Source organism: Mobula birostris, chromosome 12 (genome assembly GCF_030028105.1).
Source record: "Mobula birostris isolate sMobBir1 chromosome 12, sMobBir1.hap1, whole genome shotgun sequence".
NCBI classification, from domain to species: Eukaryota; Metazoa; Chordata; class Chondrichthyes; order Myliobatiformes; family Myliobatidae; genus Mobula; species Mobula birostris.
The window spans coordinates 38,665,075-38,689,539 of record NC_092381.1 but is presented as its reverse complement, the minus strand read 5'-3'; the positions used below and the strand labels follow the sequence as shown (position 1 = coordinate 38,689,539).

Here is a 24,465-nt window from a genome sequence, read left to right as displayed (position 1 = left end):
TAAGAAAGAAGGTGCTCAAAAAGTTGAAAGACCTAAAGGTATATAAGTCACCCGGACCAGATGAACTGTACCCTAGGGTTCTGAAAGAGGTAGCATTAGAGATTGTGGCGGTATTAGAAATGATCTTTCAAAAATCATTGGATTCTGGCACGTTGCCAAAAGACTGGAAAATTGCAAGGCAGCAGAAAGGAAATTATAGACCAGTTAGCCTGACCTCAGTGGTTGGGAAAATGTTAGTCAATTCTTAACGATGAGGTGATAGAGTACTTAGTGACACAGGACAAGATAGTACAAAGTCAGCACGGTTTCCTTCAGGGAAACTTCTGCCTGGCGAACCTGTTGGAATTCTTTGAAGAGATTACAAGTAGGATAGAGAAAGGGGATGCAGTCGATGTTGTGTATTTGGACTTTCAGAAGGCCTTTGACAAGGTGCCACACATGAGGCTGCTTACCAAGAGCCAATGGTATTACAGGAAAGTTACTAACAGGGTTAGAGCATTGGCTGATCGGTATGAGGCAGAGAGTGGAAATAAAAGGATCCTTTTCTACTTGGCTGCCAGTTGACTATTGGGACCGCTTCTTTTTACGTATATAAATGATTTAGATGATGGAATAGATGGCTTTGTTGCCAGGTTTGCCGATGATAAGAAGATTGGCAGAGAGGCAGATAGTGTTGAGGAAACAGGTGGGATGCAGAAGGACTTAGGCAGATTAGGAGAATGGGCAAGAAAGTGGCAAATGAAATACAACGTTGGAAAATGCATGATCGTGCACCTTGGTAGTAGAAATAAATGTGCGGACTATTTTCTAAACAGGGAGAAAATCCAGGAATCTGAGATGCAGAGAGACTTGAGAGTCCTTGTGCAGAACACCCTGAAGTTTAATGTGCAGGTTCAGTCAGTTGTGAGGAAGACAAATGACATGTTAGCATTCATTTCAAGAGGTCTAGAATACAAGAGTAAGGATGTGATGCTGAGGCTTTATAAGGTACTCATGAGGCTTTATAAGGTACTCGTGAGGCCTCACCTTGAGTATTGTGAACAGTTTTGGGCCCCTCTTCTTAGAGAAGATGTGCCGGCATCGGAGAAGATCCAGAGGAGGTTCACAAGGATGATTCCAGGAATGAAAGGGTTATCATATGAGGAACGTTTGATGGCTCTGGGTCTGTACTCCTGGAATTCAGAAGAATGAGGGGGGGGATCTTATTGAAAAACTTTTGAGTGTTGAAAGGCCTAGACAGAGTAGATGTGGAAAGGATATTTCCCATGGTGGGAGAGTCTAGGACAAGAGGGCACAGCCTTAGGATAGAGGAGCGCCCTTTCAAAACAGAGATGCGGAGAAACTTCTTTAGCCAAAGGGTGGTGAATTTGTGGAATTTGTTGCCTGATGCAGCTGTGGAGGCCAGGTCATTGGCTGTATTTAAGGTAGAGATTGTAAGGTCTTGACTGGACATGGCATCAAAGACTACAGGGAGAAGGTAAGGAACAGGGGTTGAGGAGGAGATAGAAAAAAGGATCAGCCATGATTAAATGGCGGAGCAGACTCAATGGGCCAGATGGCCTAATTCTGCTCCTATGTCTTATGGTCTATGTGCAGCATCCTGTCAAAGGCCTTCTGAAAATCCAAGTAAACCAAATCTTTTGCACCTCCTTTGTCTGCCCTGCTTGTAATTTCCTCAAAAATTGCAGTAGGTTAGTCAGGTAGGATTTTCCTTTCAGGAAACCACCCTGGCTTTGGCCTATCTCGTCATGTGCCTCCAGGCACTCCGTAATCTCATCCCTAACAATCGATTCCAACAACTTCCCAATCACTGATGTCAGGCTAATAGGTCTATAGTTTACTTTCTGCTGCTTCCCACCCTTCTTAAATAGCGGAGTAACATTTGCAATTTTCCAGTCATCCGGTACAATGCCAGAATCTATCAATTCTTGAAAGATCATTGTTAATGCCTTCGCAATCTCTCCAGCTACTTCCTTCAGAACCCGAGGGTGCGTTCCATCAGGTCCAGGAGATTTAAGCTTCCTGAGCACCTTCTCAGTTGTAATTTTCACTGCACATACTTCACCTCCCTGACACTGTTGAATGTCCGGTACACTGCAGATGTCTTCCACTGTGAAGACTGATGCAAAATATGCATTAAGTTCCTCTGCCATCTCTGTGTCTCTCATTACAATACTCCAGGGAATTCATCATGAATAGATATATCTGACCCAAGGTGGAGGTTGTATGTTCTCATTTTTCTTACATTTTCCAGGCATTGAAATCTTTGCCTCATTGAGCATATCATTTCTTAACTAAAACATGAAGGAAGACTATGCTGTGGAATTATATGACTTGTGTCCTTATTCATGTGAACAGGAGTCGGGTATGGGATGATGGTTGTATCCTCGTACATTGGAGTCTACTACAATGTGGTCATTTGCATCGCCTTCTACTACTTCTTCTCCTCCATGACTTCAGTTCTTCCATGGACATACTGCAATAATAACTGGAACAGGAAAGATTGCAGCAGCATGCTGAATCCCAACAGAACTGTCAACTTCACTGAGCTGTCACAAAACATCTCAACATTGCTGAACCAAACTGCAAAGAGGACCAGTCCCAGTGAAGAGTTCTGGAAGTAAGAACAGCCTTCCCCTTTAACAGCGTTATACTACTGTATATTAGCATGTTTTATTAAAGTTTGTCTCTTCATTTTCTATTTACTACTGAATGCAGTGACAGTGTTTGTGCACAATCCCATAATCCTTTCTAAACATTAGTTCACACAAAGCCATAAGGAAGTTCAGAGTGGAAACATTTTGAGCATAAATGCAACTCCTAGTGGATTTCCCAGAGTCCTGGAGAGTTTTTTCTATCACTGATTTCTTTTTTTTTTGGTAATTTCCAGGGCTAAATTGAGGCTATATCTAGAAAATATATGCTCCCTAATGATTTCTCCTAAAGGAGACCGCGTCAGCTTCCCTGAGCAAAACCAAAAGGTACATCGTATCTCTTAAAAAAAATTGGTCTCTGAGACACACAAAAAAAATCTCTCTAATATATATGAGCACAACCATTTAAGAGCACTAGCAAAGAGGAAAAGCCAGTTCTCAAGATGATCTAGGAGAATGTTGTGGACAATTGTGTCGACTATTCCTGCTCCTATTTTCTTGTGTCTTCTGAACCTTTAGCATCAGTGATAAGGATATGACTTGACAGGAAGTCTAGAATAACTACTCCGTCCTCCATTATGATGAGCAAAGCTTTTACCATGTTTGATTACTGCAATGAAACTGAGTGCACATCATGACCAGGTAATCATGAACTTGTGTTCTACTCTGCATCGAGCTGCCCATATTTTAAGTGCAAGACTTAATTAAAGGCAAATGAGTCAGGCTTTCCTCCCCAGTGATATGTTACAAAGAATCATGCATATTTTCATCCTAAAGGTAATAACTAAAATTAAAATGCCTCCCTTGTGTGGCCATATAATGACTGGAAGGTATTGAGACAAGGAATAATGACAATGAAATCTTTCAAACCTGAAAGAACAACTGGAAAGGGATCTGTGGGTGATTAGTTAAAAAGGATAATGTTTCAGCATCAATATTAATTGAGAGTGAAGAAAGTAAAATGTTCCTATTGAATTGCTGCTACAAATAGTCAGAAGCTTAAAGTAATAGAAGATATTTTTAAGGAGCTTTGTTTGTGTCACACAACTGGAGGAAGCTGTTGGCCCACTGAAATATTTCCCTCCAATTGATTCAGTGAACTCCTTAAGCTCAGTTGGTCTTAGAAACAGTCTGTTTGGATTGTTTACTGATCTCCATTCTGAAATCAGTGTCAGCAGCAATGGTACAATTAGAGTCTTCTTTATGATGATTAATTAATGGACCAAAGACATTGAATAATTGAAATATTTGTCTTTAAAAGAACATACTAATAACTGTGAAATGAGCTGTTGGGGAAGGTTTAAACTAATTTGGCAGGGGGATGGGAACCGGAGTGAAGGGACTCAGGAAAAGATGGTGGTAAAAAAGCAAAGATCGTATGCAGTCAGACTGTCAGGAAGGACGGGTGGATGATGGGACAAAATTGCAGCTCGCGGGGTGAGTATCAGTTCTTTAGGGATGCAGAATCAAAAAGGGTAGCAAATACAGTACTCAGTGTTATATCTCACTATATCGCACGGAGTATAAGAAATAAGACGGATGATATTGTTGCACTTTTCAGGATTATTGGATATGATGTTGTGGCCATCACTGAATCGTGGCTGAAGGATGGTTGTGGAGCTGAATGTCTAAGGTTACACATTGTATCGGAGGGATAGGAAAGTAGGCAGAGGGGGTGGCGTGGCTCTGCTGGTAAGGAATGGCATCAAACATTAGAAAGATGTGACATAGGATCGGAAGATGTTGAATCCTTGTGTGTTGAGTTAAGAAACTGCAAGCCTAAAACTGATGGCAGTTAGACAAAGGGCTCCAAATGGTAGCTGGGATATGGACTACAGATTACAACAGGAAATAGAAAAGCCGTGTCAAAAGAGCAATCTTGACAGTCATGGTAGATTTTAACATGCAGATATAATGGGAAAATCAGGTTGGTAATGGATCTCAAGAGAGTGAATTTGTTGAATGCCTATGAAATGGATTTTCAGAGCAGTTTTTTTTTGAGCTTATTATAAGATCAGTTAACTGGATTAGGTGTTATGTAATGAACCGGAGGCAATTAGGGAGCTTAAGGTAAAGGAACCCTTAGGAGGCAGGGATCACAATATGAATGAGTTCAACTTGCAATTTGATAGGGAGAAAGTAAAGTCTGACATAGCAGTATTTCAGTAGAGTAAAAGAAATGATGGTGGTATGAGAGAGGAGTTGACCAAAGTAAATTGGAAGGAGATCCTGGCAGGAATGACACCAGAGCAGCAAGTGTCACTCTACTCTAAGAAGGTATGGAGGCTGCAGAAAGGAAATTATAGATCATTTAGCCTGACCTCAGTGGTTGGGAAGATTTTGGTGGCAATTGTTAAAGAATGAGTTTATGGAGTACTTGATGAGACAGGACAAGATAAGACTAAGTCAGCATGGTTTCCTTAAGGGAAAATCTTGCCTGACAAACCTGTTGGAATTCTTTGAGAAGATTACAAGTAGGATAGATAAAGGGGATGCATTGGATGTTGTATATTTGAATTTTCAGAAGGCCTTTGATAAAGTGCCACACATGAGGCTGCTTACCATGTGAAGAGCCTGTGGTATTACAGGAAAGATACCGGCATGGTTAGAGCATTGGCTGATTGGTAGGAGGCAGTGAGTGGGAATAAAAGGATTCTTTTCTGGTTGGCTGCCAGTGACTAGTGGTGTTCTGTAGGGATCGGTGTGACCATTTCTTTTAGTGTTGTATATCAGTCATTTAGATGATGAAATAGGTGGCTTTGTTGGTAAGTTGGCAGATGATATGAAGATTGGTGGAGGAGTGGGTAGTGTTGAGGAAACAGGCTGCAGAAGGACTTAGGTTAGGAGAATGGGCAAGAAAGTGGCAAATTAAACACAATGTTGGAAAATGCATGGCCATACACTTTGATAGAAGAAATAAATATGCAGACTATTTTCTAAATGGGGAGAAAATCCAAAAATCTAAGATGCAAAGGACTTGTGAGTCCTTCTGCAGAACATCCTAAAGGTTAAGTCGGTGGTGAGGAAGGGAAATGCAATGTTAGCATTCATTTCAAGAGGTCTAGAATATAAGAGCAGGGAATTGATGCTGAGGCTTTATAAGGCTCTGGTGAAGCCTCACTTTGAATATAGTGTACAGTTTTGGGCTCCTTATCTAAGAAAAGATGTGCTGGCACTGGAGAGGATTCAGGCGAGGTTCACAAGGATGATTCCGGGAATTAAAGGGTTATCAAATCAGGAATGTTTGATGGCTCTGGGCCTATACTGGCTGGAGTTTAGAAGGATGAGGGGGAATCTCATTGAAACCTTTCGAATGTTGAACGGCCTCGACAGAGTAGATGTGGAAAGGATGTTTCTCATGGTGGGGCCAGTCTAGGACAAGAGGCCATAGCCTCAGGATAGAGAGGCGTCCATTTAAAACAGAGATGCGGAGAAATTTCTTTAACCAGAGGATTGTGAATTTGTGGAATTCATTACCACAGGCAGCTATGGAGGCCAGCTCGTTGGGTGTATTTAAAGTGGAGATTGATAGATTCTTGATTGGCCACGGCATCAAAAGTTATGGGGAGTGGGGCTGAGGAATGCGAAGAAAACTGATCACCCATGATTGAATGGTGGAGCAGACTCAATGGGCCAAATGGCCTAATTATACTCCTATGTCTTATGGTCTTATGGAAATTAATGTTCATGATTTGAAGACTCAGGGGTATAATCTTTCTTTGAGTGCCAAATCTTGGTATCTTCTGTCAGTTATTTTAGACTTCCCGCCTTTTAGAGTCAATGCAGGAGGCTAGTGGAATTGTCATCTGATACTGTCACATTTGTATATTGCTAACACTCAAGGATGAATTCCAAGTCTTCACAGGGTTGTCAGTGTTTCCAAAGCTAAACGTGCTCTCTTGATTTATGTAAATTCCAATATAAACTCCTCAAACAGTGAGCAAAAAGGTCTCTGGTTTGTTCCCTGGGGCAAGTGTTGTGCAGGCAGTGGGAGGGAGTTTCCCAAGCTGCAAACATCTTTGTCCCAAGCCCAGCAAATCAATATCAGTTAAGCAGCAGGGGTGATTGATAGGTTTGTGGCCTAAGGTAGAAGGAGATGAGTTATTAACTTCAAACCTTCTGCATAATCACTCAGAGTTGAACTGCACGTGCATATAATGAGAGCTGTATAGCTCACCTCTTTCTACCTTAGGCCACAAACTTATCAATCACCCCTGATGTGGTTCACTTTCTGGAGGTCCAAGACGCCGACTTCTGCAAAGAAGGGGTTCGTATGCTCCACGACAGCTGGACTAAGTGTGACTATGTTGAAAAATAAATGTGCTAGGTTTTCTAAAATTGACTCCTTCTACCTTAGGCCACAAACTTATCAATCACCCCTCATAATTTGTTCTTCTCTCAAACATGCCAATTGTCCTTTTGATGTTGAGATCAAGGTATGCTGTGCATGGATCAAGCATCAATTTGATGCAGGTGAATAAAGTACTTAACCTTGTTATGACCTGACTGTGACCATATCTGTTGACAGTTATTATGTACTGAAGACCTCGGATGGCATTGGAAATTTTGGGGAGGTCCGCCTACCTTTGCTGGGATGCCTTGCTGTGGCCTGGGTCGTAGTCTTTCTGTGCCTCATTAAAGGGGTCAAGTCTTCAGGAAAGGTAAGTACAGTGCTACTGTCAACAAATTAACAATGGAATGCCATGAAGGGAAGGCCTGGTTTGGGTGGTTGGCAACAAGGGCAAGAACTTTGGAGAAAGGGCAAAAGTTTTGAAAGTGTGCCTACAAAAGGGAAAGACATTAACCACACTAAGAGATGAGCTTTTCCAGATCTCAAGAGATTTCCCAGGTCATTGAGAACAATATAACAACATTCCCCATCACAGGTCCCAGTACTTCTCAGTTATGTTAATGAAGTTGTAAGTAAAAGCTTCGCCTCTGAATCTATGCAAATCAGACATATGTAATTCAGAAGCAGGTACAAAGCAACATAGCGGATCTATAGCTACCATGTAGACACTGCTCTCAAATAATGCTTCCTTGTCTTGTATGTTGAAGCTTTCTTCCTTAATCTGTAAGATCAATAATTATACAGGGAGACGAAGAGAGAGAGAAGAAAGACTGCAGATGCTCCATTCTCAGAAAGATGAAAGGTCCTGACCCAAAATGCCAATAGCCCATTTCCACCCACAGGTGCTGCCTGACCTGCTAAGTTCCCCCAGCATTTTGTGTGAAGATGGAATTAAAATACTGAGCACAAGTACTAGTAGATTGTAAACTGTAGTTATTGGATTCCTTGGGTATAACTGGGACAAGCATAGTTTTGGTCAGGACCCACTGTGAACATTTCCAGTTTCTTAAAAGTAATGCCTTGTACAAAGGAAAAAAAGAAAAAGATCCAATGATTCATTTTAGGACAGTCACTGCTCCACCACCTGTAGGTTCTCCTCCAAGCCACACACCATTCTCGTTTTGAAGTATCTCACCATTTCTTCATTGCTATTGACTCCAAATCCTGGAGATTCCAATTAAACAGCATTGTAAGAGTACCTTGCACCAGAATAATTGGCAGGAATTAAAGAATATGGTTGACCAACATCTTTTTCAGGGAGATTACTAATGGGCATTAAATACTGGCCTTCCCAGAGATGGCCACATCCAGAAATAAAAATAATGATAAATAAATAAATCTTATTCAGTATACTCTATTCAGTGAAAAATCTGATCTGAATCAATGTGTCCAAAATTGTGTCAGTGTGGGGAATAGGTCCTATTCATCCAGACACACTGAGGCAGTCACATCAATGCCAGTTGTATTAAGACCTCAATACTCATCAGTAATTCCTCATTTGATCTGCTTCATAATGAACTAGAATAATTTGAAGCCCCAAACAGATGCAAACTGTTCCCTCAATGTTGGGTGTGAAACAGAGGTTCAAAGGTACATTTAATGTCAGAGAAATGTAGACAATATAGATGTACCATGGAGAGCATTCTGACAGGCTGCATCACTGTCTAGTATGGAGGGCCTACTGCACAGGACCGAAAGAAGCTGCAGAGGGTTGTAAATTTAGTCAGTTCCATCTTAGATACTAGCCTAACAAATACCCAGGCTATCTTCAAGGAGCGGTGTCTCAGAAAGGCAGCATCCATTATTAAGGCCGTCCAGCACCCAGGGCATGCCCTTTTCTCACTGTTATTAATATATAGTATTCCTGTTTTTTTTTGCATGATTTTTAATCTATTTAATATACGTATACTGTATAAAGTATACTGAATAAGATTTACTTATTTATTATTTTTTTCTTTTTTCTATATTACGTATTGTATTGAACTGCTGCTACTAAGTTAACAAATTTCACGTCACATAAACCTGATTCTGATATAGATCCTGAAATGCTTTTCCTTCGCAACCATCCACGGAAACAGGAGTGTCCCCAAAGAATGAATGACAGTTAAATGTTAGAACCCCAAAGCCCCCCCAGCACCTCCCCCCCACGCATAAGCAGCAGCAAGCAATGGTTCCCCCTCCCCCCACCAGCAAAAAAAAGCATTGGCACCCACCAACGAGCACTCAAGCGTGCAGCAAAGCAACAGCAAAGACACAGACTACGCATTAAGCAAATATCAGAACGTGTATACTGGGAAGGTCGGATTAATATCTTATCCTGACGCACAATCTAAAGTTAACATGACCATCATGAGATTGAGGAGAAACAATAAAGGGCATTCTGAGGTGAGCACAAATTGTCGTGAAGTCTTCTTAACAGCTAAGCAGAGCCACTAACTTGCAAATTTTTGTCAGTGATCTGTGAGGTAATTATATTCCCGGTAACTGCCCGAATAGTGAAGGTTCTCAAATAGAGAAAATAGTTAGCATTCTGCTGGGGAAAGTCAACAGGGCTGATCGGTAATGGTGGGGAGGGGGGGGGGAGGAGCTGTTGGCCTACTAGACTGAGACTCTGCATTAACAACTGAGACAGGGTCTCCACCCAAAACATCAACAGTTCTCACCCCACACAGATGCTGCTTGACCTGCTGACTTGCTCCAGCAGTTTAATTTTTTAAAAAATTCAGATTCTAGCATGGCAATCTTTTATGTACCCTCCAGTTTTTCTCAATTTGGATAGTTTTGCAAAATGTAAACACTTTTAGTAGTAGATTTAATGAATTAATTCTCAATTCAGGAGCTTTGCACAGCAGTATGAATGACTCATTCTACCCTACACTCATGTGTGAGTGGCTGTTGCAGAGCATACTAAACCATGTTAATTTATACTGAGAGTAGACTCCTCCAATTTCCCATTGCACGGGCTCACCCACCGTGATTAATTTCATGACGCTCCAACAGTGAATCCACATCAATACAGTAATGGAAAGCATGTTATTTATTTAAGGAGACTGCACTGTACTCTGAATATAAAGGGGACTAGTCCCTAGTTGGCTGTGGAAGATTTTCTAAGAGCTCTGTTTTGTTCTGTCACTATGCGACACATGCCAGCAGTGCTCTGAAATCTTTAAAAAGGAAAAAAAAATGCTGTGATGCTTGTTCTAAGCGCATTTGGAAAACTGGTGTTTTTGCAAAAGAGGTTTACATTAGAGGGTTTTCGTATCCAGTTTTGTCTCCACAAATGGGTCAATGGTCCTGTCAGCCATATATAACTGGGAAAACCCTCTTTGACCAATGATCAGATTCTGTGTTTTAATATTGCTGCTACATTCTAAAAAAAAACCTGCTGGACAGGGAACTTTCATCAGTGATGCTTACACATGCTGGAACTGACAAGGTGCATTATTCTTCCAGGTGGTGTACTTTACAGCAACATTTCCATATGTTGTGCTGACTATTCTGTTTGTCCGGGGGATAACACTGAAAGGAGCTGTAAATGGCATCACTTACTATCTCACTCCTCAGTGGGACAAGATTTTGGATGCAAAGGTGAGCCATTTATAGCTTAAGACTTGGTCACAAAATATTGTGTCGCTTAGGAGTATTTGGTGATATTGTACTAAGTTGTTTTCTGTGGACTTGGCCCACAGTGTTCTCTGTGCAATCATGAAGGAGTAACAGGCAAGCAGTGCTCCCTTACTGAGAGAAGTAGGGAGCCAATTGCAACCAGCCTCTGCAAGTTTCCACCACTCAATAATTCAGCAAACGATAGTTAAAAACAATAAAAGTGTTGTATTCTATTTGGTCTTGAGTCAGTTGATTGGATTTATGTTGATTTATGCCCTGATTTCCCCTAATTAAAAACTTCCAATCTCAGTCATTTTTTGAAAGGAGATTGAGAGGGGACGTAAATGACTGTCTGTTTTCAAAGGTTCATTTATTATAAAGTATACAACTCTGAAATCATTCTTCTTCCGATAGCCATGAAACAAAGAAAGAAAAGATCAGCAGCACAATCAGCAACCCCTAAATCCCTCCTCATTACACACAAAAAAGAACAAAGATGGAACAGGCACATTGACCCCCAAATCTCCCTCTCTTGCACACAAAAAAATAAGAAAGATCAGGCAAAAAACACAGAATATTAAAAAAAACATAAGACTGGGGAAAAAAAAGGCCAGAGTCCAAGTCCATATCCAAAATGCAGAAAACCTGGGTAACATTCTCCAGGCCTTTCCCTCTGTGGCAGCAGAGCAATCCTCCAGTGATCAAAAGGCAGTTTCCCCTCTCCAGTTGCGGAGCGATCTCCCAGCAATGAAAAGGCGGGTGGCCAGCACTCACCTTCCTCAATCACCTCAATGTTTCATTCTCTCTCGTCGCTTTAATCGGTGAACAATGGAAGCTTTAATCGGCGAAATGGAGTCAAACGTTAGTTCACACCCCGCAGCCTTCTTCGCACAAGGTTCACACACACTGCTTCAGCTTCCCGGAATCCTCTCGGAGACTGCAGAGCGTTGAAACACCCAATCGATCTCCAAACTGCAAATCACAGACTCCAACTGTTCCAGAATCACATACAAGATGAAAAACAAATGTAAAAGACATAAAAGAAGTGAGGTATGGTTTCTTGATTGATCCAGAAGATGTTGACTGAAGGAGCATTGCATGCAGGCACCATCTTGATCGGAAGTGCTACTGAGAATTGCTGCAAGTAATTAAGGTCAAGAATGCACTGACAGTGTAATTGTGGTGGTACATCTAATTGCAGGACTCAAATAGGATCTGGATGATTCTCTGAAAGGAAAATTTCAATAGGGTCTCAGGGAAAGGGTGGGGGGTTAGAAGTAGCTGATTTGCTCTGTTGGTAAGTATTTGATTGGATATATGATCTGCTTTTACATTCTAAAACCATCTAAGGATAAGGGTTGATTTTAAAGCGAGACCAGGCAAAATACTGAGTGAAGTATTCAGCTACAGTAGAGCATAGTGCGTCATCTGCTTGTCAAGGCCATACTGGATGTACAGTTGGCCACCAATCTCTTCCACACATGTCCCATCTTGCCCACTTTTTAAAATAAGCCGCTTCAGACACTTCTGAAAATCATAGAACTCTCATCTATAAACCACCACTAAATTGATAAAGTTCTAGCCTGTTGCTGTGACCATGGACAAGAATACCACATTAAGCAGGTTGATGAATCCAGGAGAGAAAAATGATGGAAAATTTAAAAAGTTGCACTGTGATTGCGAGATAATGTTGCCAGTGTACGTTACCATTCCTACAGAAGAGGTTGTGGGGAAACTCAGGTAAACACAATCCCAACATAAAATTTAATGACTACTTTCATTGTAAATATTGAAAAATTCTAACATTCATTCAATTTGTATTCATTTCCAGGTATGGGGTGATGCTGCTTCCCAAATTTTCTACTCTCTGGGATGTGCTTGGGGTGGCCTGATAACCATGGCTTCTTACAACAAGTTCCACAATAACTGCTTCAGGTTTGCAAGCATTCTCTTATTTTCTTCCTTCTTTGGAATCATGCTCTGAAATTTCGTCATTGAAGGGTTTAAAATTTCTGGCAGTACTGTTGCCAACTCAAGTGCAAACTTTCAATAATGGGCAATTGAAGAACTATATAAATACGTACTGTCCGTTCCTTGGCTGTGGTTAATTGTGAGTCATAAGATCGTAACGCCATCAGACTAGGAGCAGGATTACAACATTCAGCCCATCAAGTTTGCTCTGCCTTTCAATCATGGATGATTAATTATTCCCTCTCAACCACATTTGCATTGCTTCTCCCCATAGCCTTTGACACCCTTACTAAGCAAGAAACTATCAACACACACAAAATGCTGGAGAAACTCAGCAGGCCAGGCAACATCTATGGAAAAAAGTACAGTCAACGTTTCGGGCCGAAACCTGCTGAAATGTTTCAGCCCCAAAAGTTGACTCTCCATTTTTCCATCGATGCTGCCTGGCCTGCTCAGTTCCAGCTTTTTGTGTGCATTGATCGGATTTCCAGCATCTGCAGGTTTTTTCTTGTTTGTCATAAGAAACTATCAACCTCTGCTTTAAGTATATCCAATGACTTGGCCTCCATATTTGTATGGGGCAATAAATTGCACAGATTCACCACCCTCTTGTTAAATAAATCAGTTAACACTCCTCATACATTAACCCTTTCATCTTGAGGATAAGTCTCCTAATCCTCTGGACTTTCTCCAAGATATAAGACCATAAGACATACATGCAAAATTAGACCATTTGGCCCATCGAGTCTGCTCCACCACTTGATCATGAATGATTTAATTTACTTTCAACCCCTTTATCCCACTTTCTCCCCACAACCTTTGATGCTGTTTTTAATCCAGAACCTATCAACCTCCACTTTAAATATACAGTACATAATGTTGTACCTTCCTCCACCATCTGTGGCAATGAATTCTACATACACATCACCCTCTGGTGGACTCTCCTTTGTTTATCCTGTCTGTTACTTCCACAAAGAACTCAAATGTATTTGTCAGGTAAGATCTCCCCTTAAAGAAACTGTGCGGGCCTCAGCCTATTTTGTAATGTATTTCCAAGTCCCCCAAAACCTTGTGCTTTATAATGCACTCTAAAATCTTACTAAGCACTGAAGTCAGACTAAGTGGCCTATAATTTTCTGTCTTTGCCTCTTTCTGTTCTTAAGGTATAGAGTAATATTTGCTATTTTCCAGTTCTTTGGAACCATTCTTGAAAGATCACTTCCAGTACCTCCACAATAACTCCAGCTACATTTTTCAGAACCTTGGGGTGTAGTTTGTCCAGTCCAGGCAACTTTCCACCAGCAGACCTTTCAGTTTTGCAAGCACCTTCTCCTTAGAAATAGCGACCACACTCACTGCTGTTCCTTGACTCTCAAATATTTGGCACATTGCTAGCATCTTCCAGAGTGAAAACTGATGCAAAGTACTTACTAAGATTATGTGCCATTTCTCTTATGTCCATTATTACTTCATTGAATTTATGCCATGTACTGTGCAGGAATGTTACTTCAATATAAATGCATTTATCTTTGAACAGGAAAAGCACCCACTTATATATTCGACTCACATTCCCTTGCAATCACAGTGCAACTTTTTAATTGCATTTTCAACATCCATATTATTTGTTTAAATTACAAAATATGCAATTATCTTTTGGGAAAGCTTACATGGTGCATTTGAGGACAGGCAAGGAAAGTATTTGCCAACCTTTCAGTTTGTAGGTGAAACTTAATAAGGTTCTGTAATAAGGCCCGGCTCTGCTCTTTGTTGAGGGCTGTTCTTATATTTGGAACATGTGTTAGGCCGCTTCAGTGAATAGTGAGTGTCACCATGATCGTAGCTCACAGATGACCACATCTGATAATTCATCATTAGCTAATTCTGCAGAAATTCTGGCCTAAATTGATTTTTACAGTAAGGAAATAATATGATATTTTCAGAGCCTAATATTGGCAAAGTTCTGATGTTTTTTTCTATATTATGATTATGTAACTAATCTCAATCATAATTGTCAATATTGATTTACTGCAGATATACTTGGCACACTACCCACAAATGCTTGTGACTTGGATGCCTTCCATTTCTGTAAATACATATTTGGCTTGGGAACATTTAATTAAATTACAACTGAAGTACCCACAGTGAATTATCTACATGGTTCACCTCGCTGTCGTATTTAATGAACCATGTGGCTGTCTCTCTCCTTTAAGTGTCAGGATTCTTCAGATTACAACCATGGTGCAATGAGAACATTGGGAACATGGAAAACTGCAACAACCCGAATCATCCTGATGTCCCCAGCCTTTTCAACAAAGCCAGAGTTCTATTGAGCCAGTGTATTAATGGATATCATGGACAAAAAGGAAATAAACACAAGGGTTCTAGTTCAGGCTAGTTTGGACTCTGCTAATCAGGCACATGTCCTCTGTGCATCAAGCCGCAGCATTAGTAGGGGAGGATGGTGGGGGGCCTTGGGACTCATCTTGTGTTTGCTTACAGTGTGTGACTGTTGGTAAGATGTCTTTGCACTTTGACCCCATAGTAACGCTGTCTCATTTGACTGTACTCACGAGTGTTCATATATGGTTAAACGACAATTAAATTTGAAATCAGGTGAATAGTATACCGGCTGCTAAGTGCATGCTTTGCCTTGACTGAGGAGCAGGAGTGGGAACCTCTGGTTCAGGGAAAGCCCTTTTAGACTCTGACCTCTGATCACAATTTGCCATGTAATGGGAAAGCAAAAATCCAGTCTCTAATAGACATTAAAGAAACAACCAAAATGTTCAAAAATGATACCACTTTCCTGGGGGTTGCATTAGAGCTGAAGAGAAAATAATAGTGTTTAAAAATGGATAAATTTTAGTCCTTTAATTCTTTCGCAAATGACTTGTAATTTCATCCTTACTGTGACTGACATTCGTCCCTTTGTTACAGAGACAGCATCATTATAAGTATCACCAACTGCGCAACCAGTGTTTATGCTGGGTTTGTCATCTTCTCCATTCTTGGATTTATGGCCGAACACCTGGGAGTTGATGTCTCAAATGTAGCAGATCATGGTCCTGGACTGGCCTTTGTGGCCTACCCAGAGGCTCTGACCTTGTTGCCGATCTCACCCTTCTGGTCACTTCTGTTTTTCTTCATGCTGATTCTTCTGGGGTTGGGTACGCAGGTGAGAGATACTTTTCTTTACTCCTCTTTCATTAGCAATCCTCAATTAGAATGATGAATCTGCAGATGTCTCAAAAAAGATATTTAGCAAAACATCCTGAAGAGAAGACTCAGAGTTCTCTTTTTGGCTTTCACTATTGGAAGTGCTCTTAAGTTTCAAAGAAGTTCAAGCTCTGTCTGAGTATGAAACAAGACTGATTTGAAAAGCCTTCAAGATAACAACAATGAGATCTCATCTGCTTCATCTGGAATCTCTGATCTAATTTCAGACCCCGCTTAATGCCATATGTGAATCTAATCCCGTTGTAAGTGATGTCAGAGAACATGCCATTTTCAAATAATGTTTCATACCTCATACATTAACACGCCACATACTAAAATGTGTTAAGACAAATTTAGAATGAGTCTAGTATAAAAATTTTTAGAGCTTCTCAACTCTGCATCATTGAGCAAGAGGCAGTTCATCCTAGCAATCTGTTGCGTACTGCATTAATGTAATGGATATTATAGATGTGGACAATATTTAGTAACAAAATAATTAAGTGATATAATGGTCACAGCATTGACCTTTGACCTATAAATTGAAGCAAAACCTAACAAATGTAACACAAGTTTCTAATACCTGCTGGCTTGTCAATGACCGAAGTGTTGTCTGAAGTGGGAAATGGAAATGACGTTCTAGAACATCAGGATGACATTTGGTATTGGCAGAGAAGGATGTTGCCACTTTTTGCACCCTCAGGGTCTGATTTGACTTAAAATTGCCCCCAGTCTCTTTTTTTCAAAAATTGCCTTGCTGAATAATTCTGTGTGCTGAGGACTACAAATGGTTTTCCAAAAAGCACAGATCCAGTTGATTTATAAACAAACCTGTAATGATTTTTGTATGCCAGATGAACATTTAATGTTAAGAAAATAATGATCATAAATCAAAATTATAGAAAACATTATTAGCCATTTACCTTACTCTGTGTCACAGGAAGACCTGGAACACTTGAATATAAAGAAGCAGACATGAATACTCCAGCATTGACAGTTCATGCAACAATGTGCAATGGCAGCAAATTTCACCCCAATTTTTGTCTTTTTTTTGAAATAGATCTTACCCATGGCTAGCCACGATATGATAGTTACAAACCAAACAGGTAACACATGGCAAGGAAGTTACTGTGTATCCATTGGATTCATGAAATGTATAAATATTGCATTATGCTGGTATTTATACAGTGAAGATGATGAGAAAAAAACATCCCTTTCTTTGTAAAAAACAGAATTTTTTATTTCTCTCTTTCTTCATTAGCCTGGTACTTTACTTCCGTGGAGATGGAGTGGTACCCGACCCCATACAACAAGCCGTGCTGTTGTGAAAGATTCTCCATGGCTGTGCAGGACAGGGTGTCAGCCCAGTCAGCAAGGTCACTTTCATTGCATACAAAAACTAAATCCCAGGGAGGAAAAAAACTTATACTGCAGTACCATTAACATGATGCCTGGGCTGAGTCACGATCAACATCATTAACATCTCATCAATGCCATGCATAATCCCACTCTTAAACAGGATCTGTTGTGGAATATGTAGATTATCTTTAAATAATCATTTCTAACCATGACAGGTACACTTTGGTACACGTTGGCATCTTGTAGCTAGTACTGAGGTATTAACAGCTTTTTTCCCTCCCATTTAGCAGAACAGCTGGAGTATTGCATCCACTTCTGAGTGCCTTACATTGATTAGAAAGGGATAAATGTTGCTGGAACTCAGCGAGACTAGTGAAGCCATGTTTTCTCAACTAACATCAACAAAGATTAATGGGAGATTTAATAGAGGTGAAGGGATTTAATAAACAAATAGGAAGAAATTGTCTCCAGTGGTACATTGGATGGTAGTTGGATAATGAAGATCTAAGTTAATTGGCAAAGGAATCAGAGATGACATGAGGAGAAATACTAAGGGCGGCATGGTAGTGTAGTGGTTAGTACAACGCTTTGTAATCCAGGTGACCCCAGTTCAATTCCCGTCACTGCCTGTAAGGAGTTTGTTCGTTCCTCCCACATTCCAAAGACCAGTTGGTAGGTTAATTGGTCATTGTAAATTGTCCCGTCTTTAGGCTAGGGTTAAATCGGGGGTTGCTGGCAGCAAAGGCAGCACAGCTTGAAGGGCTGGGAGGGCCTCCTCTGTGCTGTATCTCAATAAATAAATATTTATTTCTGGAATGCAATCTGGAAAGCAATATCTGAAGAAATGGTGAAAACAGAAACAATACTAAATTTCAAAAGGGAATTGTTGAAATACTTTTTCAAGATGATCGGGAAAGGATTGCACAGAGTTGGTACAGATGTAATGGAACAAGTAATCCTGTGGTATATGAATCTATGTAGATACTTTGAATACTAAGAAAAAAATAATTTAGGATTGGGAAATTTTATTTGGAGTGATTGTGTAGGCTAGAGTATTAGATATTAATTGTAACTTATGCAGTATAGTATAATATTCTATACTATAAAATAGTCATAATATTCTACATAAATGTAAAATAGACAATGTAATGTGATATTCTATACAGTACAATTATATCGTATAACATATTACATTGTGCTAAATTTTATATTTTGCATTATGTATGACAAAATATTATATAACATAATTATGTCATTTATCCCAAATGTTATCATGTAATACACTAACCCTTGTGATATTTTTGTAGGACGGGTACTTGGTATCATTCCATCATTGTAGGAAACCACCATTTATGCCTCTCTCAGCAACTCCCGCTTCTTCATCATTACTTCAAACCACAATGGAGCACCTGTGCTGGAGCAACACCAAGCAAATTCTTGAGATATGACTTATTATTCAGAATAACAATACTTAGGCCAAAAACCATGTTAGAAATAGGAATTGTAGAAACTTGAGGGATTTGTCCCAAGAATTCATTTTGAAGGGAATTGTTTCCCTCAGTTATCCAGTACACCACACAGTATCTGATGTTGAATGCACATTATTTCAGGATATGCTGTATGTATAGTAAAATGTGGATATTACAATTAGAATACAACATTCACCCTACAGTATCAGTTTCCGATGTCTGGCATAGTAAATATTGTGTACCAAAGACTAATGCTTCTTGTTACTTCCGTAGTTCTGTCTGCTGGAAACATTGGTCACTGCTGTTGTCGATGAAATTGGCAGTGATTGGATTCGCAGACGGAAGTCCCTTGTCACTCTAGGAGTTGCCGTTATTGGCTTTCTTCTAGGAATCTCACTAACTACACAAGTAAGAGAATAAATAATGCATTCTTTTTTTAAATAAAAATTCTGTTTACATAAGTAGAGGAAATCATGTCCAAACATTTGTATTGAAAGATAACTTTGATCCTGGTTAAACCAGAGTTAATATTTCATTTGTGGCAAGCAAATTCCATGCATGTTTCTAAAGCAGACTTTAGGTGACAGTGAACTATTCCTGATATACTATAGTTTTACATAATTTTGTGTATAATTCCAAAGGTGGTAAATTATAATTAATCCAGTTTATTTTTATTTAAGACTTACGATCTTAATCATGTTTTCCACCCTACAACTAACAAGAGCATCAAATTTATAATGTACAAAATAAGTAATGTGAGAACATAGATCTATTAATGTTTCAGGGTATTTTGGTGCTCCATGAATCTGTGGTTTCAAATGTCTGAAGTGTCAAGAAATTGCTTATGATAAGAATTTTGTTAGTTAATCTGAATAACTATGGAGAGACATAACAGCTCCGAACAACACAATCCCCTACACAATTTTACTTAACTTAATGTGCTGGATGTGTAAGGCAGCTTCTTACAAACTGTGATACATTTGTGTTTCTTGGCAGAAGCCACTTTGAGTGTCAAATGATGGGCCGTATAATGTTTAATGCTACTTCCAATATCTCATCGATCCATTACAGCAACAGAAGTCAGCTATCACAGCATGTACACAATTTGCTTTTGCACAAGTTAGTCATTTATCAGATTATTGCATGAATACTGGAGAGAACTGGGCATCTTTAAATACACACCAAACCCCTTTTACACATCCTCCTCATGTCAGTAATGCCATAGTTGAAATTCAGGCCCCCAGTAGCTAGCAAGTTACCTCAAATTAGTGATTCACAATACTTATTTCTGAGTCCCAAGGTCCTGATTTCATCCCCTCTGATTTGATCTGAAGATTAATATCTACCTCTCCTCAGTTCCCCAGACCAATGTAATCGGCACTCTGTATCCACTGACAGAGCAGTGGCAGAGAGAGCAGAAGAAAGACATGATTGTGTGTGACCAAATACTAAACAAGCAGCAGCCTCTCCACAGTGCCCTTTGCCACAATTAGTTGAGGGTGGAAGAATTTTGAGCCCTATGTCTTTAAATGGATTTGTTAAGTCAGCAAATGATTGGTATTCTTTTGCCTTTCTACGATAGGCTGGCATTTACTGGCTCCTTCTCATGGATAACTATGCAGCCAGCTTTTCACTTGTGGTGATTTCCTGCATTATGTGTATTGCGATCATGTATATTTATGGTAAGTAAATGGCAATGCAGGCTAGGCTGAATTAATGTAAGCATAATTTGAGCATGTCAGGCACGCATTTGTCAGTGCTACACCTGGACGACTAACCAGTGTCCCTATGATCATTCAAATTGCATCTGATATGCCAAAGTAGCATTCTGATGGACTAAATCAGCCTAATTAAAAAAGAAAACGCTGGAAGCACTCAGCATTTGCAGAAAGAAAAAGTTAATGCTACAGGTCTGCATGCCTTTGGCAGTTTTGACATCTATTTCCACAGACGCTGCCTGTGTCCTTCCAGCAAATTTTCATTTTTTAAATTTCAGATTTTGAACATTTGCAGTTCTATTTTTATCTTTGTTTTAAAGTTATTTTTGTGGCATTTATACTGTAGATAGGTATGCCTATGTACCTAAACTAGACCTGCACTTAGCACGGAAGCGAGCTGTTTGACCCAATTAATCCCTGTCAACCAAGATTCCAGTCAAAACCAGTCCCATTCACTTGCATTTGGGCCATATCCCTCTAAACCAGGGTTCCCAAACCTGGGGTCCACAGACCCCTTGGTTAATGGTAAGGGTCCGTAGCATTAAAAAGGGTTGGAACTACTGCTCTAAACATTTCTGCTCTATGTACCTGTTCAAGTAACTTTTAAATGTAGTTAATGCACTTGCCTTAATTACGTCCTCTGGCAGCTCATTCCACATGTGGACCACTCTCTGGGTGAAAAAATTGCCCCTCAGGTTCCTATTAAAATTTTTCCCTCTCACAAATCTATGCCCTCTAGTTTTTGATCCCCCAACCCTGCAGAAAAGACTGTGCATTCTGTCTATGCCCCTCATAATTTTATACATGTCTTGTAGATCACCCCTCATTCTCCTACAAACCAGTGAGAAATGTTGCATTCTGCTCAGGCTCTCTGCCTGGTAACATCCTCATAAATCTCTGCACCCTTTCCAGCATAATGGAGTCTTTTCTACAGCAGAGTGGCCGAAACTGAACAAATGTGGCCTTACCAATGTTTTGAACAACTACATCTCAACTTCAGTACTCAGTGACCTGGCTGAAGGGCTGCATGTCAAAAGCTGTCTTCACTATCCTGTGCAACTGTGACATCAGTTTCAGGGAACCATGTCCCTGATCTCCAAGATCCCTCTGTTCTTCAACACTATCTAGGACCATACCATTCATCTTTAAAGCCCTACCCTCATTTGTATTCTCAAAATGCAACAGCTCACACTCATCTGAATTAATCTCTACTTGTCATCCCTTGGCCTATTTACCCAGCTGATCAGGTTTCTCTGTAAATTCTAATAACCACCTTCATTGAAAGCAGCACTTCCTATCTTAGTGTCATTTACAAACTACCAACAGTGTCTGGTTACATTATCATCTAAAGTGGTGATATAGATGATAAAATAGCAATGGGCCTATTTTCAAGCCCTGGGTAACACCACTGGGCCTCTAGTCCAATAAACAACAGACGTCCCTCCCTGCAAAAACTCATTTCAGGGAGGTAGCATCATCAATTTGCGGGAGACATCTGGGAGAGGTGAGATGTCTGCAATAGAGTAGCTCCTTAGCAGCTGGCCAGCTAGTTTAAATAACGTTAGCTATACTAATGAACGAATGACACCTGTTAAACTCACCTCAACATGTCTTTTACAGTCTTAACCCACCATGGGCAATAGAAAAGTCACTGTTGCAAACAGTGCAGCGAGCAACACCGTCATTATTTTGACCCCTATTAGGCAGGGGTACATTTTAGTGTAGTCTGGGGTGACGTATGTTTTATATTTTTTAGGGAACACTGCCATGATGCGCTCTTGCTCTCGCTTGCTTTCTCTCTCGCTCGCCTTCGCTCTCGCTCGCGCACTCTCTTGTTTTTCTCTCTCTCGCTTTCAAAAAAATTGATTTCCATGATATTGTATATAATTTACAGGCATCAGGGAGCTACTATTAATATGCGGGAGACTCCCGGAAGTTCCGGGAGAGGTGGGATGTCTGAAACAACCACTGCTAAGTGACAGAACAGTTGGTGTAATTGGCAATTGCAGTCACCACAGTTACCAGAGTCCTACACACTGCTGACATCTGACATGATGGTGCGGGAGGCACAGTGCGGGGGCCCTGCTCAGACTCATCATAATGACTAACAGTCTTTGGTATTGGGGCAGAGCATACTCATTTGTAAATCTGTCCAGAATTTTACACTCCAGTAAACTTAAAAACTATTCAATGCAAATAATATATAGAAACATAGAAAATAGGTGCAGGAGTAGGCCATTCGGCCCTTCGAGCCTGCACCGCCATTTATTATGATCATGGCTGATCATCCAACTCAGAACCCCGCCCCAGCCTTCCCTCCATACCCCCTGACCCCCATAGCCACAAGGGCCATATCTAACTCCCTCTTAAATATAGCCAATGAACTGGCCTCAACTGTTTCCTGTGGCAGAGAATTCCACAGATTCACCACTCTCTGTGTGAAGAAGTTTTTCCTAATCTCAGTCCTAAAAGGCTTCCCCTCTATCCTCAAACTGTGGCCCCTCGTTCTGGACTTCCCCAACATCGGGAATAATCTTCCTGCATCTAGCCTGTCCAATCCCTTTAGGATCTTATACGTTTCAATCAGATCCCCCCTCAATCTTCTAAATTCCAACGAGTACAAGCCCAGTTCATCCAGTCTTTCTTCATATGAAAGTCCTGCCATCCCAGGAATCAATCTGGTGAACCTTCTTTGTACTCCCTCTATGGCAAGGATGTCTTTCCTCAGATTAGGGGACCAAAACTGCACACAATACGCCAGGTGTGGTCTCACCAAGGCCTTGTACAACTGCAGTAGTACCTCTCTGCTCCTTTACTCGAATTCTCTCGCTATAAATGCCAGCATACCATTGGCCTTTTTCACCGCCTGCTGTACCTGCATGCCCACTTTCAATGACTGGTGTATAATGACACCCAGGTCTCGTTGCACCTCCCCTTTTCCTAATCGGCCACCATTCAGATAATAATCTGTTTTCCTATTTTTTTCACCAAAGTGGATAACTTCACTTTTATCCACATTAAATTGCATCTGCCATGAACTTGCCCACTCACCCAACCTATCCAAGTCACCCTGCATCCTCTTAGCATCCTCCTCACAGCTAACACTGCCGCCCAGCTTCGTGTCATCCGCAAACTTGGAGATGCTGCATTTAATTCCCTCATCCAAGTCATTAATATATATTGTAAACAACTGGGGTCCCAGCACTGAGCCTTGCGGTACCCCACTAGTCACCGCCTGCCATTCTGAAAAGGTCCTGTTTATTCCCACTCTTTGCTTCCTGTCTGCTAACCAATTCTCCACCCACATCAATACCTTACCCCCAATACCGTGTGCTTTAAGTTTGCACACTAATCTCCTGTGTGGGACCTTGTCAAAATCCAAATATACCACATCCACTGGTTCTCCCCTATCCACTCTACTAGTTACATCCTCAAAAAATTCTATGAGATTCGTCAGACATGATTTTCCTTTCACAAATCCATGCTGACTTTGTCCGATCATTTCACCGCTTTCCAAATGTGCTGTTATCACATCCTTGATAACTGACTCCAGCAGTTTCCCCACCACCGACGTTAGGCTAACCGGTCTATAATTCCCCGGTTTCTCTCTCCCTCCTTTTTTAAAAAGTGGAGTTACATTAGCCACCCTCCAATCCTCAGGAACTAGTCCAGAATCTAATGAGTTTTGAAAAATTATCACTAATGCATCCACTATTTCTTGGGCTACTTCCTTAAGCACTCTAGGATGCAGACCATCTGGCCCTGGGGATTTATCTGCCTTCAATCCCTACAATTTACCTAACACCACTTCCCTACTAACATGTATTTCGCTCAGTTCCTCCATCTCACTGGACCCTCTGTCCCCTACTATTTCTGGAAGATTATTTATGTCCTCCTTAGTGAAGACAGAACCAAAGTAATTATTCAATTGGTCTGCCATGTCCTTGCTCCCCATAATCAATTCACCCGTTTCTGTCTGCAGGGGACCTACATTTGTCTTTACCAGTCTTTTCCTTTTTACATATCTATAAAAGCTTTTACAGTCCATTTTTATGTTCCCTGCCAGTTTTCTCTCATAATCTTTTTTCCCCTTCCTAATTAAGCCCTTTGTCCTCCTCTGAACT

At 40.6% G+C, this 24,465-nt stretch overlaps 1 protein-coding gene across 1 annotated transcript in view; it reads left to right on the top strand.

Annotated features, from left to right (window-relative positions):
• The window catches only part of slc6a9 (solute carrier family 6 member 9), a 285,699-nt gene that overhangs the window by 245,521 nt on the left and 15,713 nt on the right, over positions 1-24,465 (top strand). Inside the window, exons 5-11 of the mRNA XM_072273648.1 lie at positions 2,359-2,620; positions 7,183-7,315; positions 10,459-10,593; positions 12,443-12,546; positions 15,520-15,757; positions 18,897-19,031; positions 20,206-20,305. Of these exons, the coding sequence (XP_072129749.1) occupies positions 2,359-2,620; positions 7,183-7,315; positions 10,459-10,593; positions 12,443-12,546; positions 15,520-15,757; positions 18,897-19,031; positions 20,206-20,305 (1,107 nt within the window). The remainder of the gene's footprint in view (positions 1-2,358; positions 2,621-7,182; positions 7,316-10,458; positions 10,594-12,442; positions 12,547-15,519; positions 15,758-18,896; positions 19,032-20,205; positions 20,306-24,465) is intronic.